Source organism: Sorex fumeus, unplaced genomic scaffold (assembly GCF_029834395.1).
Source record: "Sorex fumeus unplaced genomic scaffold, SorFum_2.1 ptg000037l, whole genome shotgun sequence".
In the NCBI taxonomy this organism is placed as follows: domain Eukaryota; kingdom Metazoa; phylum Chordata; class Mammalia; order Eulipotyphla; family Soricidae; genus Sorex; species Sorex fumeus.
This window is the reverse complement of record NW_026606094.1, coordinates 29438211-29456074: the sequence shown is the minus strand read 5'-3', so window position 1 is coordinate 29456074 and position 17864 is coordinate 29438211. Positions and strand designations below refer to the sequence as shown.

Below are 17864 nucleotides of genomic sequence, written 5' to 3'. Positions count from 1 at the left end.
CCACGGTCCTCTCAAGCACTCGGAGTACCTGGGAATAAAAAAAATCCTCCAAAATATTTAGGGGTTTAGAACATAGGCCAGTGGATGAGCATTTGTCTTACATGCATTGTAATGAAGCCCTGAGCTTGATTTCTGGCACCAGGGGTAGGAGTTGGGGTGTCAGGGAGAGAAGGGAATGAACTATGGTAAAGAATGGGTAAAAATGAAAAATGAAGGTGCAGGAAAACTAGTGAACTTTTCTGCCCGAGAAACAATGTGATAGGAATACCAGCTGTTATTAGTTCCCTTTAGCCCTCCCTTAGCACTCTGCAACATACAGATAAGGAAAAGACCACGGGAAATGGAGTTATCTGACATCATGAAAATGCTTTGGAAAAAAATTATAAAGGTTGTGGAAAATGCAGTGGGCAAAAAAGAGTAAGAAAAAAGCGGGATGGAAGAAAACTGGAAAGTTGGTGGCTGGAGCGACAGCACTGAGGGTAGGGTGTTTACCTTGCATGTGGCAAACCCAGGTTCGACTCCCAGCATCCCACAAGGTCCCCTGAGCACCACCAGGAGTGCAGTGCCAGGAGTAATCCCTGTGCATCGCCAGGTGTGACCCAACAAGAAAAAAAAAGCACAATAATAATAAAATAAAGAAAAGAAAAGAAAACTGGAAAGTGGATAGAAACACTAATCTGACTGGATATGCAAGAGAATAAGAGTAATTGGGAAAAGAGATAGACATTTGGGACTGAGGTTTCTAGGAGTATCCTGAGAAAGATTAGCAGACTATTCAAAATACAGACCTGGGTGGTCCAAGTAGCAAAAATAGCTGAAAACTTGCAGATTGAACCAGTATCCTAAAGAGCAATGGACAAAGATTTCCCAAAAAAGGGCAAAAGGCTGAGTAAAAAAAAAAAAGTTCTGAATTGTAGTAATTGCTACGTTAAAGGATTTCCTAAAGGGACTAGCACTAGGGCAAGGGAAAGAGGAAGTACCCACTCCATGATACCTTTCAGCTATCTCCTGCTTCCTTCCTGCCTTATCTTTACCTCTCTCTAATCTGTGTGTCTTCTCTCCCTGCTATCTCCTCATTGGGCATATAACAGCAGAACACAGGAACAATAAGTTACTAAACTGCAGTCCTTATCTGATGTTGCATGAAAGACCTGCAGATAAACCACCAAACAAGTTCAAACAACAAAAAGCAATAAATACAGAATGTTATACGTTGATTAAAAATTGACAAAGAATCTCAATATACAAACTGAGACACTTGCACTGGGGGAAAGGAAGGACAGACAGCTTACAGCCAGAAACAGGGACCATTCAAAGATAGGGCAGGGCATAAGGTGTAGCCTGGTAGCAATGGGAGGTGGGCTTGATACAGAGGATGAATGGAATCAGTTTAGTGAAGACAGTGAGAATGTGATATTTCAACAATAGGATCGAAAAAAGAAGAAAAGATCAAATGAACTCTGTGGTATGATATTTGAATTATCCCTGTCACTGAGACTCCACACTGCAATTTACAACATCTCTAGATAATATAGAAATAGAAATAAATATAAGCATAGCTCTAGCCACTTGGGAGACCCCAAGGTGTCAACACCCTAAGAGCAGTAAGAACACCTAGCATTCAGGTCTCGATTACTATATACCGCTCATTGCAGAAATGGCTGATTTTGGATTGAACAAGAAAAAACACATGGAGGAACTGAAGAGCTTTCCACATGAGACTTGGGTTCAATTCCCAACATTGGGTAGGGGAGAGAGGTTGGTGGTGTGAGGTGGGGGTGGGGGATGAAATAATAGGGACAATTCAAAACAGGCAGAAGAAGTTCCAATTTAAGTAATAGTCTATTATAAAAAATGAATAATGAAAGTAATGAACTGTGTAAATAAGGGAAAGGTTTTCCTTTTAGAATGTGACTAATACGTGTAAAATAAATGATGGAGTTAGGAAAAAGCCATCATTTGGCATGCTTTGAAGCTCCAGCCCCTATATATTTTAAATGATTGAACCATTTGAATCACAGTCACCAAAACTGATACTTTAATACCTGCACCAAAAATATGGGACTGCATACTACTGTATTCCATTGTATGATGAAAATATTTATTAAATCCTTAACTTTCATTTCAGTGTTTTAATAAATACAGAGGCTAAGTGGGTCATAAATATTTAAGGTAGGTAAGTTAGGCATACAATTAAACATGTGACCTAGTTTTATTCTGGTACCAACCCCTAAATTACTAAATCAAGTCATTTTCTCCACTCTAAAAGAGTATTTTAGTGATTCTGTGATGGGAAATGAATCTTAAAAGTGTGAAAGAAAAACTTATCATCTAGCTGAATTCTGAGATAATCTTTGTGCTGAAGACATTACAATCAAGAAGAAATTTTTTTCTATTCCAATTCGTTAATTTAATAATTCACTAAAATTAATACTCAAAACCTTTAGAAAAGATAATTTCTACATCTTAAAGTGATACTTCAAAAAATTGAGCACATCGGTGGCACAGATATATATGTATATATAGTATGCAACATATGCATACATTGTATATATAACATAAACAAACACTGTCCTCCCGTTGTTCATCAAATTGCTCGAGTGAGTCCAGTTACATCTCCATTTTGAGACTTGTTGTTACTGTGTTTGGCATATTGAATACGTCACGGGTAGCTTGCCGGGCTTTGCCGTGTGGGCAAGATACTCTCGGTAGCTTGCCAGGCTCTCCGAGAGGGGCAGAGGAATTGAACCCGGATCGGCCCGGCTGGCTGTGCGCAAGGCAAATGCCCTACTGCTGTGCTATTGCTCCAGCCCCATATGTCACTGTCACTGTCCTCCCATTGTTCATGGATTTGCTTGAGCGGGCCCAGTAACATCTCTGTTGGAGACTTTGTTGTTACTGTGTTTGGCATATCGAATACATCACGGGTAGCTTGCCAGGCTCTGCCGTGCGGGCGAGATACTCTCAGTAGCTTGTTGGGCTCTCCGAGAGGGGCAGAGGAATCAAACTCGGGTCGGCCATGTTGGCTGCGTGCAAAGCAAACGCCCTACCTGCTGTGCTATTGCCCCAGCCCATATATAACATATAAAGTATATATATATATATATATATAATAAGTATATATAAGGTGCATGTATATGCATATATATACATATATATGTACTAGAGAGCCAACAATATTATAAACATGAAACCCAAATTACAAAAACCAAACTTAAAAACTTGCCTGTCAAAGAAGCAGGCTGGGGGAGCGGGAGGGAACCTAGGGACACTGGTGCAGGGAAGTTGATACAGGTGATGAGATTAGTGTTAGAACATTGTATGCCTAAAACTCTATGAATACTATCTAAATCATGGTGCCTTAATATTTAATTAAAAAAAATGTTTTCTCAGGCTTTTTCCACCTGGGAGAAGACTGCTCTCTCTTGAACACATTTCTCTCTTCCCATCTCACAACAAAACTATTTTGCTTCATTAAAATTAAAAAGCGTGGGCTGGACCGATAGCACAGTGGTGGGGCGTTTTCCTTACAAGTGGCCAGCATGGCCGACCCGAGTTCGATTCCTCTGCCCCTCTCGGAGAGCCCGGCAAGCTACCGAGAGTATCTCGCCCACACGGCAGAGCCTGGCAAGCTACCCGTGACGTATTCGATATGCCAAACACAGTAACAAGTCTCATGACGGAGACGTTACTGGGCCTGCTCGAGCAAATCAATGAACAACAGGAGGACCGTGATACCGTGATACTGAAAATTAAAAAAAAAAAAGTTTTTTCAGATTTCTTATACAGTAAGTCCTGATATATATATATTTTTAAGTCCTGGTATTTTAAGTGAGAAATATTTATTTCTTACAAGCCTTGTTCTAAAAATAGTTTTATTTTGAAATTTTTGAGGAGGAAATGTGCTTAAGAACTTGGAGGTCACCCCCTTACCTCTCCATATTTCTCTATAATAAACAAATAACTAAATAACTAAATAAATAACTAAATAACTAAAAAACTAAATAAAATAAAAAATAATTTCTCCATAATTCACTTTCTATAAAGGGGTGAGGTGTATAATTTAGAATTATAGAATATAAAACCAGTAAATTCTATCCTAATAATCCACAAAACCGAAGATACCAAACAAAGTCCAGATATTTGGTTTTTGGTGCTTTGTTTGCTTGCTTTTGGGCCACAGCCAGTGATGCTCAGGGGTCACTCCTGGCTATGCTCAGGGAACCAGATGGGATGCTGAGGATCAAAGCCAGGTCAGCTGCATGCAAGGCAATTGCCATATCTTCTGTACTCTGTACTTTAGGCTCCAGTTCCTAAAGCTCAGATATTTGTGTGATCATGCATTTATTTATTTACCAGTTATGTTCATATACCTTAACAGAAGAATTCTTTTTAAATTATCACCAAAAACAGTTTTAAATCTCAGTTGATACTGAACACTGGTTCAATCCCCAACACCACATGGACCCCGAGCATAAAGCCAGAAGTAGTCTCTGAGTACCATCCCAAAACCCTTTAATGATAAATAAATTAAAAAATTGTTGATTCACCATGAAACAGTATCATACATATTCTGGCTAACATTCTCAAAAAATGAGACACTTGAAAATAGTGAATGGTATGTCATAATGAAAGGGAATAAAATAATTTAGATGAATTTAGCCACTAAAATATCAATGTAATCAAAATCACACTACGGTACAAAAGATGGGATACTAAAAGTTTTGATTTCATTTGACTTGGGAAACATGGTAGAACCAAAGGCATCAACTAATTTACAGAGGTTCTGAAAACTATATAATATCAGTTTTGAACAACCAAACAATAAAATTTTTGGTTTTAAATTTTTTGATAAGGGCCGGAGCGATAGTACAGCAGGTAGGGCGTTTACTTTGCACGAGGCCAACCTAGGTTAAATCCCCAGCATCCCATGTGGTCCCCCAACACTGCCAGGAGTAATTCCTGAGTGCAGAGCCAGGAGTAACCCCTGAGCATTGCTAGGTGTGACCCAAAAAGAAAAAAAAACTGATAACATTTTTTGATTACCCCAAAGCAAAACTTACCCATTGTGCTCCTTTTTAGCTGCATATCAGAAAGCCTGGGGAAATGTTTAAGAAACTAGCTTTCAGTGATAATACTGTTGTATTACACTGTTAGGAAGCAGAGCTATTTTTTAAGACTAACAAAATGAAAAAGACAGGACTCACTACAGCCCAACTTTAAAAAACAAAACAAAATTCATCATCATCCCTGGAGGAAGACTATAAGTTGGAGAGTACAGGAATTAAGTCATGTTGCCACAACTGATTAAGATTTTGGAAAAATTTCCCCCAAATTAAAAATGTGTCTACAAGGGCTGGAGCAATAGCACAGTGGGTAGGGCGTTTGTCTTGCATGCTGCTGACCCAGGTTCGATTCCCAGCATTCCATATGGTCCCTAGTACTGCCAGGAGTAATTCCTGAGTGCAAAGCAAGGAGTAACCCCTATGCATTGCTGGGTCTGACCCAAAAGCAAAAATAATAAAAAAATTTTTAAAAAGTGTCTACAATATAACTGCTTAACTGTAAACTATGTGATAAACTTTATTGTAAGAATTTAACTGGGAAATGACGAAACAATTATATTTAAAAGAGGAGTTAACAAGTGGCCAAAATAGTTATGTGCCATATCCTGTCTTTGAACTTACAAACTTAGCAACTTTAATCAGTAACACTCAGTATTTCCATCATTTTATTATATATATGTTAACTGGACACACTGCATTTAAATGTTTTGAATTAATTCCAAAAAATAATTCAGTATTGATATAGGTTTAATTTTGAAGTTTGCCATATGTATATTTTCTTAGTTGGTAAATCTTCATTGGTACAAACTACACAAAAGACAGAATAAACAGAAATAGAATTTTGCATTATACTATTCATATTATTCTTTGAAATAATGCCTAAATGTTTTGTTTCAGATATTTTTATAAGTGAGACAGGAATTTAAAGAAAATTATCATACAATTCACATATTAATATATCATTTTGACCAGCAGTGCATGTGGATAAAAACAGTTTAAAAGGATCAGTACTAGAGAAATCATGAGTGTAACCAAAACCAAGAAATCAGAAATACACTTCAGTCGTATACATTCATTCTCAAGAGGACATATCCCCGAGTAGAAGTTCTAGTCTCTTTTTTTCCATAATCCATAGCATTATAAAGTATCAAAACAAAATCCACAGTGGGGCTACCATATTTAAAGCTATCATAAAGTACTTATGAACTGAGAGTCAAGTGTCAGAAAAAGAAAGAGTACTTCTATACCTATTCGAAAAACTTAAGAAATACAAACCCTGAGAAGAAGAAAGCAGCATGCCAGAGGTCTCTGAAGACAGCACCAACACTGTAAGTGGAGCTGGTACCATGGCTCTGAACTGCTCCCTCCTGTGTGTTATCTGTGGTACTCGAACCGTCTCCTTCTCTATGTACCTCCAAATGTGCTGCTTTTCTTAATTTCCTTCATCAGAAGAGAGTAGAAAAGAAGCTTAAAATTTAACAACCATTTTCTTGGTAATTTGCTTAAAAGTTTGGTAAATGGAAACTCAAGAACTTTAATAAGTAAAAAAACATTCAGATTATTTAACAGAAATATTTAACTGCATATACAAGACCAATTTCTCTCACTGTTATGATACTCTCTCTTGTTGATATTGACAGGTCAGTGGACATAAACTTGCAAAACTCATAATAAGCAGATATTTACAAAAGCAGTTCTTCCCTATTTGAACACCACTAACCTGCAGATAAAGAAAGAAGCAAATTCAGCTCACAGAATTGTAATCTAGTTGATCAGCAATGGTATTTATATAACCTAGGTATTTTCTTTAAAAAAAAAAAAGTTCTTAAATCTCAATAATGATAACAAAAAGGAAACTGCTCCAAAATATTCTTAAAATATAAGGGAGCTGGAAAGACAGTAGGAAGCTGGAAAGATAGTACAGTGAATAGGGTGCTTGCCTTGCATGTGGCTGGTCAAGTTCTCCCCATATGGTCCCCCAGTCCCTGCCAGAAGTGATCTCTAGACGCAAAGTCATAAGTAAACCCTGAGCATTTCCAGATGTGGCCCAAAAAGAACAAAATTCAGCAGAATTGGAGAGACAGTAAAGTGGGTAAGGCAACTGCTATACACTTAGATGACCTTGGTTCAATCCCCAGCACCACGAGGAATGCTCCCTGAGCACAGAGCCAGCAGTAAACTTCAACTGAGCATAACTGGGTATGCCCACTCACCGAAAACAAGGTAAGAAAATAAATGAAAACAGATATGGGATCTCAAAATGGCTTGAAGCAAGGGCTGGAGAAATAATACAGCTGGTAGGATACTTGCGCAGCTAACCCAGGTTCGATCCCCAGTAACCCTTAACATCCCTGAGCCCTGCCAGGAGCAATCCCTGAGCTCAGAGAGAGGAGTAAGTCCTGAACAAAGTCATCTGTGCCTCCCCTACAAAAAAATAAAAAAAATAAAAAACTGAAATGTCTTGAAATAGAACAGATCATTTGATGGGTTGGAGGAATAGTAGTGAGATGGCCTTGCACATGATTGACCTAGGTTTGATCCCATCCCAGCACCACTTCTGATCGCAACTTCTGCCAGGAGTAATCCCTGAGAGTAAAGCCAGGAATAAACCCTGAGCATCGCCATATGTAGCCATAAAGAAAAAAAAATAATCAACAACAGCCAAAAAAAGCTAGCCAAGTCTGAAACTCACTGCTTTAATTAAAAAAAAAAATAAAAAACTTTGCAAGATAACATTTCATTCAAGTGGAGAACAAGTTTAGGTATAAACTATAGAAATCTACAAATAGATCACTTTTAAATAGACAGTACCTTCTTCTTTTACCCCCTGTACTTAGAGGCGGCTTGGGTGTTCTTGTTGAAACAATCTGGCAATGCACAGTTCCCAGGAGCAGCATTAGCCATATCGGCTCGATCACTTCAGTCAGAGGTATGCTATGTGGACTTGAAGCAGAATAGAATAATACTATTGCGGCAACTACAGAAAGGGAAAGAAATACATTTAATTATGGATCAGAAGTCACTTCCTCAAAACTTTAAAAAATTGTCCTTACGTTGCTTCTTGACAAGAGTATTTTTTTTCCATTTAAATGAGTTTAAAAGGTAACTTCAAGCAGGACTCAAGCAGATAATTCAGTAATAAATTCTTGGAATAAATGAAAAACAATTTTACAGTAAAGATATTAACGCTTATAATAAAAAGGCAATGCATAGAATCTAAAAGTATTCCTGATAAGATCCCAATTTAAAAAAAAATCACTAGAAGTCAGTCAGAACAGAAGGGATAGACACAGAATGATCTCGCATATGTGGAACTTGAAGATATACAGTTGGTAGTAACAGGTAGTCAAAGGAAAAAATGGCAGAACTGATCTACACAACAGAGTGTGTATGTGTGTGGGAGGAGGGGGAGGCATGTGAATTTAAAGAGAGGGATCTGGGGGTCCTAGAGGAAGGGATATAGGTATACTGGTAATGGGTATAATGTTAAAATTATGTGCAAGACAAAGCTCTAACAATACTGTGAATCACAGAATCTCAATTAATAAATTTTTAAACAACTTTTTGGTTTTTTTTTTTTAAAAAAAGTACCATGCAGTGCCAAGAACCAAAAACAAGGCCTTATACATGCAACTTACCAACTTGAGCACTATCCCTGGCCCAGAAATAGACCAAAATAAAACCCAAACCTATCTTTAACAGAACTCTGTTTTGGGGGCTGGAGAAATAGTACAGTGGGCAGGGCATTTGCTTTGCATGAAGCCAATCCGGAATCAGTCCCTGGCATTCCATATGGTCCCCCCCCTAGGAGTAATTCCTGAGTGCAGACCCAGGAGCAGCCCCTGAGCATCTCTGAGTGTGACCCAAAAGGGGGAAAAAAAACTTTGTTTTTATATAGGAAAAATAAAGCAGAAATTTGCTTTCATTATGCTCCTGAAACATATCAGGGTCTTCTAAGCAGTACTCAGGAGGTTTAAGGGCCACTCCCAGTGAATTCACGCTCGAACAATGGGTGATACTGGATGGTTTAATGTTAGGGCCAGGCTAGGCAGCATTGCTGATGGGTACTGGGGAATGAACTCAGGTTATTGCATATGCAAGTATCTGTCCTAATGTGCTCCTGGTCCTGAAGCTATCTCCCCAATCCCTGCTGAGCATCTCTTAAGTTTTCTAGATAAACTCTCCTTAGCTTTTAGGAATCAGTCACCTGCTGAGCTGAGAATATGAAAAGCATAAAAAGTGAAGACAATATCTAAGCTTCTAGATCCAGCAATGCTTGAAGCAGGGACTAGGAGTGCCTGACTCAGTTATTAAATAAGTAACTGACTAGCTAGATTAGGAATGTATTTATATGCCTTTTGGTCTGGAGAGACAGTACAGTGGGTAGAGTGCTTGCCTTGTATGTGGTAACGACCCAGGTTCAATCCTGGGTACCATGTATGGTCCACCGAGTGTACCAGGAGTGATCCCTGAACACAGAGCTCTATAAGCCCTGCATACCCCCAGATGTGATGCCACTCACCCCCAAAATAAGAAATGTATTTCCTTCAAATCCTAGAAAAAAACAAATGCTTAAAAAGCTTAAAAATTAAAAAAAAATTGGGGCTGGGGTGATAGCACAGCAGGTAGGTTTGTCTTGCACTCGGTCGACCCGGGTTTGATTCCCAGCATCCCATATGGTCCCCTGAACACTGCCAGGAGTAATTCCTGAGTGCAGAGGGAGGAGTAACCCCTGAGCATCACCAGGTGTGACCCCCGAAAAAACAATAATCAAAAAAATTTAACGAGTTTAAAAATCAGTTATTCTCACTTTAATTTTAATAAATATATGCAAATTCTGATCACTTTAAAATTTCTAGGTAAATTAGAAAGCATTAGAAGATAAATATACTCAGATTACGCTCTTGGGGCTGGAGCAACAGCACATCGGGTATTTACCTTGTACATGGCTGGCCCGGGTTCGATTCCTCTGTCCCTCTCGGAGAGCCTGGCAAGCTACTTAGAGTATCCCGCCCACACTGCAAAGCCTGGCAAGCTCCCCGCCGCGTATTCAATATGCCAAAAACAGTAACAACAAGTCTCACAATAGAGACGTTACTGGTGCCTGCTTGAGCAAATAGATGAACAATGGGAGGACAGTGCTACAGTGCTATGCTCTCTCGATTCTTTTTTTTTTTTTTAAAGTAAAACAGATAGTATTGGAAGGTTTTTCGGAAGGGGAAGGAGGGAGAGAAAGTGAGAATAATGCATTTAAGAGAAAATGTGGGCTTCTCCAAAGGCAGAGAGAGCCCCTACACAGATCCCTGCATTAGATACGAAAGTAAAAATCTCAAGTGGGGAGATGCGGGCGACACAGGTACTTGGATGACAAATGTCTCGGCCACATGGGACCAAGCAGCACATGGGATCAGGCAGCATACGTGCTCTCTTGATTCTTTTTGGTAACAACAACAAAACCTAACTTGATAAAAATCAAGGTTAACTAATCAGAAAATAGGTGATAAATATATTTAGAGGAACTATCATGCAATGGCATTACTTAATAACAACAAGAAGGATCAGAATCTTGAAAGCAATATAAAGTGGACAAAAAAATCTTGGAAAATAATTACACTTACTTTTAGGTATCCTAGAAATCTGTCATAAGAAGATAATTGACAATTTAAGAGAAATTTCATAGAATCAGAGAACAAGCTGAAAATGCTAGAATACAAGTCCTGTATGCACTAGGTTCTGTGTGCGAATCCCAAAACCACATCATCCCTGAATACTACAGGGTGTCCCTGTCCCCAGCACTCCTGAGTCAAAGCCACACTGAATTACCAGGCCCATGCAACTGGCCCACGTATCACTGGATGGGATATTTGGACAGGATAGGATATTTTTTAGCAATTAAAAATTCTATGTAGGGACAGAGCAATAAGACAGCGAGTTGGGCATTTGCCTTGCATGTGGCTGCCCTGGGTTCAATCCCGGACATTCCACATGGTCTCCTGAGCACTGTGAGGAGTAATTCCTAAGTGCAGAGCCCCTGAGAATAGCCAGATATGACCAAACAAGCCAAAAAAAAATGATGTATTCTGATATTTATTATAAGGCAACAAAAATGGTAATCCTGGATAAAATAATCTACTATATAAGAAATGTTATATGGAAAGTTAAAGGCAGGGTTTTATAGTTTTTCCCAACCATTTTCCAAATTTTCAGCAATAATTATATATCATTTCTTTCATTAGAAGAACGAATACATGCACTATATTAACAACAATCACAGAATCTTAATATTCACTCCCTTTTATGTATATAAGGTTAACCTTCGTTTAAAAGAAGCAACCTTATTGAAAAAGTCTTAACTTCCACTGTGTTTTCATTACTTATATTTTCATTACTTACAGCACAGCGGGTAGGGTGTTTGCCTTGTGTGTGGCCAGCGTGGCCAACCTGGGTTCGATTCCTCTGCCCCTCTCGGAGAGCCAGGCAAGCTACCAAGAGTATCTCGCCTACACGGCAAAGCCTGGCAAGCTTTCCGTGACATATTTCATATGCCAAACACAGTAACAAGTCTCACAATGGAGACATTACTAGGTCCGCTTGAGCAAATTGATGAACAACAGGAGGATAAAAGATAGTATTATTTAGAAAAGACAGGGAGGAAAAAACGACTTAGCTTTTAGATCACCATCACTATTATTATCACCCTGTTGTTCATCAATTTGCTCGAGCGGGCACCAGTAATGTATCCATTCGTCCCTGTCAGGTGCTAGTGTAGCCCGATAGCATACTGGGAGCTCTTACAGGGTCAGGGGAATGAGGACCATTATTGTTACTGTTTCTGGCATATCGAGTACGCTGGGTAGCTTAAAAAAAAAAAAAAAAAATATATATATATATATATATATATATATATATATATATATATGCGGGCAGGCTACTCTCAGTAGCCTACTTGGTTCTCTGAGAGTGAGAACTAGAGAATAAGAGGTCTGCTTCTAGGAGCTTGGTTTTATAGTCTCTGGATCCTGGTTGTTGATGGGGCAGGTGGTGGGTGTAACTGTCTAGTGACTGGAAGATGGGGGATCTGGGTGGAGGAGGCCCAGTCCCGAACCGAGCAGGCTTAGAGATCTCAGCCCCGGGTCCTGCACACCTGGGTTCCACTGCCGGTTCCTTCATGCGTGAGGCTTGTCCAAGCATGTGGAGAGTGGTCTCAGCATGGCTGTGGCTGGGTCCCGGAGGTCTTCAGCTGCCGGAGCTCCGCTCGGGGCGGTAAGGGAAACTCAACCTACCCTCCTCCAAGAGGCCCCAGTGAAGATAGCCCTAATCTAAAAGTTAGCTTTTAGATAACTGATAAAAAAAAACTCTAGCTAACTCTCAGGATTAGTTTTATTGTTTAAGAGGATATTAGAAAGACTGAAAGGGTATCAGCCAAATGAAGACCATTGCTCTGTGAAGTGATGGAACAAATGCTTCTTTGTTTAGCCCCCAAATGCCTGGGTGTTATACATGTTGCATTGGTTAATGCTGCAATTAATGAGCATTAGAAGGCTACTATGCTGAGAAGCTGTGCAACTGAATTATTCAATGCGTAGTTTTGCAGTCAGATTTCTTAGACCTAAATGTGGTGACTGTGTGACTCTAGACCCTCACATACTTCAGATTCTATACCTATAAGACAATAATAATATCTACACTTTGCTGGACTGTTGTAAGAATTACACAAGACTGTGTGAAAAGTATTTAAAATAGTACATGAATTTCAATAGGACAGTCTCAAATCATAGAGGTTAACCACATCTAAGTCAAGAATAAGAATGTGTGTAAGTTTGATGATCAAAAACAAAAAACCAAATATAGGTGTGTTTATGCAATATGCTGGAGCGATAGCACAGTGGGTAGGGCATTTGCCTTGCATGAGGCCAACCCGGGTTCAATTCCTCCACCCCTCTTGGAGAGCCCGGCACACTACTGAGAGTATACCACCCACATGGCAAAGCCTGGCAAGTTACCTGTGACGTATTTGATATGTCAAACACAGTAAGAACAAGTCTCACAATGGAGACATTACTGGGCCTGCTTGAGCAAATGGATGAACAACGGGAGGACAGTGCTACAGTGTTTATGCATTTGGAATTAAATTTTGAAAAGACTTTTTTTTTTTTGCTTTTTGGGTCACACCTGGTGATGCTCAAGGGTTACTCCTGGCTTTGCACTCAGGAGTCACTCCTGGCAGTGCTCAGGGGATCATATGGGATGCTGGGAATCAAACCCAGGTTGGCCACGTGCAAGGCAGATGCCCTTCCTGCTGTGCTATCGCTCCAGCCCCTGACTTTCTAATTTTTTTTTAATTTTTATTGACTTTCTAATTTCTTAAGTATCCTTTCAATTATTATTTTGAGCTACACCCAAAATCCATTTTTTAAAAAAATCATATTGGCAAATAATGATTCTATTTTATAAACACTTTCCATCCCACAATTTTTATGTTTTTTAAAGGTAAAATATTACAATAAATGTGTACTTTATGCTCAGAACTAGTTCACCTTTTTTTAAAAAGCCTTAGTAACACCAAAAATGGAACATCCTGAAAGTTAAAAGCAAAATACACTTGCATTAATTATACCTTGAAGAAGATAAAGGACAAGAAGCCAGAAAAAGATGACTGTTGATGTTACTTGTAACCACCACCGGAAGAAAAAAGGAAAAAATACCACTCGAACAATTCCCTTTCTAGTCAGTGAAGTCCAAGGACTTTCAGGTTTTGCCTTAGCAAATGCAGACCCTGAAAAAGGTAAAATAAAATGAGAGTGCTTTATTATTCTTTAATTCCTTAGACAAATAGTTCCAACTTGAACATGTATAATTTTATCTAATTTGGGTAGGCAAATACATTCTTTATGGTACATATTAACTTGTGGAATAATTAACTCAGTCACTGTGAAAAACCTATTTCAATTTTATAATAGCAGTATGTCTCCCAATCTTTTATCTATATTAGACAATGTTCAAATGTCAGTTTTAGTTAAGAAAAATTACCACTCAAAATTTTATTACCAAGTCTTATACTTTGTTAAGCAAACATGAGTTGCTTTCCTTTTAGATTTATTTCTTAGTATGATCTGTAGTGAAAAATAAAGATGAGCCAATGGTATTTAAATGCTTCCATCCTTTTTTTTAATACAACTCACACCTTCATTCACCCTCACATTACTTTTATTTCTATTTACGCATATTTAACCCATTTTGAATCTTATTTCTTCAAGTTAACATCTAATTGCAAAACAAAATAAAACAAACAAACAAAAACATCTAGTTTCACTGGACATTTGTTTATTTAAGACTCACCTCTTACAAGATCAACATCGATGAGATCTGGTTTCACATGTGCTGTTTTCTTTGGTTTATTCCTTAACCCCTATAATATGTTAAAAGTAGTGTGAGAATACAATATATAGATATTTCTTTTATTTATATATATAGATATTGGAATGCAGATAGAAAAATTAACTTCTGATGGTTTCAGTTCTTATAAAAATCTTTACTTACTACACAAAATATAACACACTATGTATTGTTACAAATGGCACGTGACTATAAATATAATAGCATTACTTCAGCAAAATGAAAAATTAAAGAATATAAATAAGATGTTAGTCCATTTTTTACTAAATCTAAAATTTCTAAACAAAGATTATGGCTACCAATTTATTTGGATGCATAGTCTAAGACAGTCCAGAAGACTTTGTAGATCTCAGACAGGTAGAGAAGAATGTTGAGGCTGACTGGTGGAGTAATATCTGAGAGACCCTTAATTTTTTTATTATTATCATTATTTTTTTTTTGCTGTTCCATGAATTTATTTATTTATTTATTTTATTAGTGAGACATCATGAGGTACAGTTGTAGACATACAAATTTTTGTGCTTGGGTTTCAATTATACAATGATCAAATACCCATCCCTCTACCAGTGCCCATTTCCTACTACCACGAATCCCAGTATCCCTCCTACCCCCCATCTCCCCCATCCCACCCTGCCTCTGTGGCAGGGCATTCCCGTTTGTTCTGAGAGACCCTTTAGATATGATGCCAGGGGCACTGCTGCAGAAAGCAAAGGATGATAGAGCTAAGAATAGAAAAGTACCCAGACTTCTCAGAGGTTAATACATAAGGGTGGGATCAGGTGGGAGCGAGAGCGGATGATGCTGATCTCAGAGCTGCAGCTATATTTACATTTACATGCCCACCACTGACCAGGCCACAAAGCCATCTGACACCTCAGAACTTTGATGTCATGCTCAGGAAGAGGAGGGGAAAATAGGAAATATGACTTGTATTAAACTTGAAATTGTTTAACATGCTTGTTGTTTACCATCAGTTTATAGAAGGTGTGACAAGTTATATATGCTATATAAAGAGTAAAGGTGGACAGGAAAAACATAGTCTAGGGAAATGGCTCAATGAGCTGGAGCACTTTTACAAGCTGAAAGACGTATTTCGTTCTTGGGCACTGCATGGGTCTTTCTGAGCATATCCCGAAGTGACTACCAAGGACATGACTGCAGTAGCCCCTAAATATTCCACCCTGCACCTCCTCCAAAACCTTTTAATAATAGAATATTAGAAATTGGAAAAGCTTAGATTAAACTTCTCAGAATGTAAGTGCTAATTAGTATTACAGTATTTTGATAATGTAAATTCAATTAGTCATGAAACTAAGCAGTAAATCCCTTGGTACTAAGCCAAGTATTAGCTATCCCCAAAGCAAAAATTTGATTATTACTGCATTCTAAAACAAAAGGGATAGCATTACAATTCAAAAATAACAGATGATAGGGTCAAGAGATAGTACATTTGGTAAGGTGTTTGCCCTCCATGTGGCAGACCTGGGTTTGGTATCTGGCATACAACAGGGTTCCCTAAGCAGTGCCAAAATGTGATCCCTGGGGGCTGGAGTAATAGCACAGCGGGTAGGGGGTTTGCCATGCACGCAGCCGACCCGGGTTCAATTCCCAGCATCCCATATGGTCCCCCAAGCACCACCAGAAGTGATTCCTGAGTGCAAAGCCAGTAGTAACCCCTGAGCATTGCTGGGTGTGACCCAAAAAAGCAAAAACAAACAAACAAACAAACAAAAACAAAAGGCAAAATGTGATCCCTGAACACAGAGCCAGGACTAAGCCCTGAACACTGCAGGTGGGGCACCAAAACTAAAAATGAATAAATAAAAGATTTGATAACCAAACTGCATCCTAAAATCAAAATCTCTGAACTTTTTCTCGCCTGTACCTCTAAAATTACAAACTACACAAAGACATAAAAACAAAAGAGAAAGTTAGGGTTGAAGATACTGTGATAAAAAATTTTATAGACAGTCAATTCTCATATTCATAAATTCTGTATTTGCAAATTCATCTACTCTCTAAAAATACTCTCTTTTACCTCTAAGCGTTTGGTGTATTTTCATTGGTAGAATATATCATGGAAAAAAAAAAAACGTGAGTTACCAAAGTGAACATTCCCTTCTGAGGTCAAACAAAGCAACCATACCTTTTGTTTTAGCTTTGTTATTATTAAAAAAATGTATTATTTTCAGTTCATTTGGTATATCTTTTTGCATTTTTAATGGTCCCCACAAACACTGTTGAAATACTAGTGTCTAGTGTTCCTTACATTAAGTAGAATGTTGTGTCTGATTGAGAAAATATCTACTACATACACATTTTCAGGCATGAATTAAGTGCTGGGGTAAAGAATTCAATGTCAGTGAATCACAACATATATCAAATACGAAAAATTTCAACAGAAGCACACATAAGAAAAAAGTTATTCATTAACTGGTTGATGAAAGCATTGTGATCAGAGGCTTGTAGGAATTTAATTAACTCTGTACTTCCCCCAGAGTTCACTAATTTGGCTTTCATGGTGATTATAGAACATAACTACTGCAAACATAAAAACTGACTAATTCTATACTTCATTTCTCATTTTGCTATAATGACAGACTATAATCATTCTCATCTGCAAACCATAAAGGCAATAATAATAGTACAGATATGTCATTTAATAGAGAATTATTTAACTCGGTATGAAGTACATAAGATTTTACCTTTACTAGTGCCATACTTGAAACAGTATGTATTTTAATTTACTTCTTTTACACAAGGCGTTCTTTTGTAAAAACTTAAAAATAATATATTGTAAATGATGAATGTTAATCTGAAGCTTAGTTTACTGGTGCACACCTACATTTCTTATTAAGAATTCAAACAATAGGGGCTGAAGTGATAGCACAGAAGATAGGGCGTTTGCCTTGAATGCTGCCCACCAGGGTTCAATTCCCAGCATTACACATGGTCCCCCTAGCACCTCCAGGAGTAATTCCTGAGTGCAGAACCAGGAGTATCCCCTGTGCATCGCCAGGTGTGATCCAAAAAGAAAAAAAAAAAAAGTCAAACAATATATTCTTATTGAAATACTTAAAATATTATAGTATATTCCTAAAATGTAATGAAGGAAGTAGCATTAGGTTCTGAATTTTAAACATCTCTAATTACACAAATAATGTTGAACCACTGAGTTAAAAAGGTCAGTTTAATTTTAGGAAGACTCTTTTCAGCTATCCAGATTTTCCATGCATGAAACTACTATAATATCTAGGTTACATCAAAGAATGTAACCATTAGTTTCACTTTCCGGAAATCCTGTTTTAATTCCTGCCATCCATTTTTCTTATAATGACTCTAAATAGCACAGTTATTTTTGTTGAAGGTTTTAAAACTATAATAAGTTTCCAAAGAGGAAAA

General features: G+C 38.0%; 1 protein-coding gene across 5 annotated transcripts in view; it reads right to left on the bottom strand.

Moving 5' to 3' along the window:
* Positions 1 to 17864, bottom strand: part of PHTF2 (putative homeodomain transcription factor 2) — a 107674-nt gene that overhangs the window by 31576 nt on the left and 58234 nt on the right. For all 5 annotated transcript variants that reach the window (XM_056118072.1, XM_056118074.1, XM_056118076.1 and 2 more), the window contains 4 exons: positions 14406 to 14475; positions 13684 to 13842; positions 7878 to 8043; positions 6342 to 6506 (listed from right to left, as the gene is read on the bottom strand). In XM_056118072.1, coding sequence (XP_055974047.1) covers positions 6342 to 6506; positions 7878 to 8043; positions 13684 to 13842; positions 14406 to 14475 — 560 coding nt within the window. The remainder of the gene's footprint in view (positions 1 to 6341; positions 6507 to 7877; positions 8044 to 13683; positions 13843 to 14405; positions 14476 to 17864) is intronic.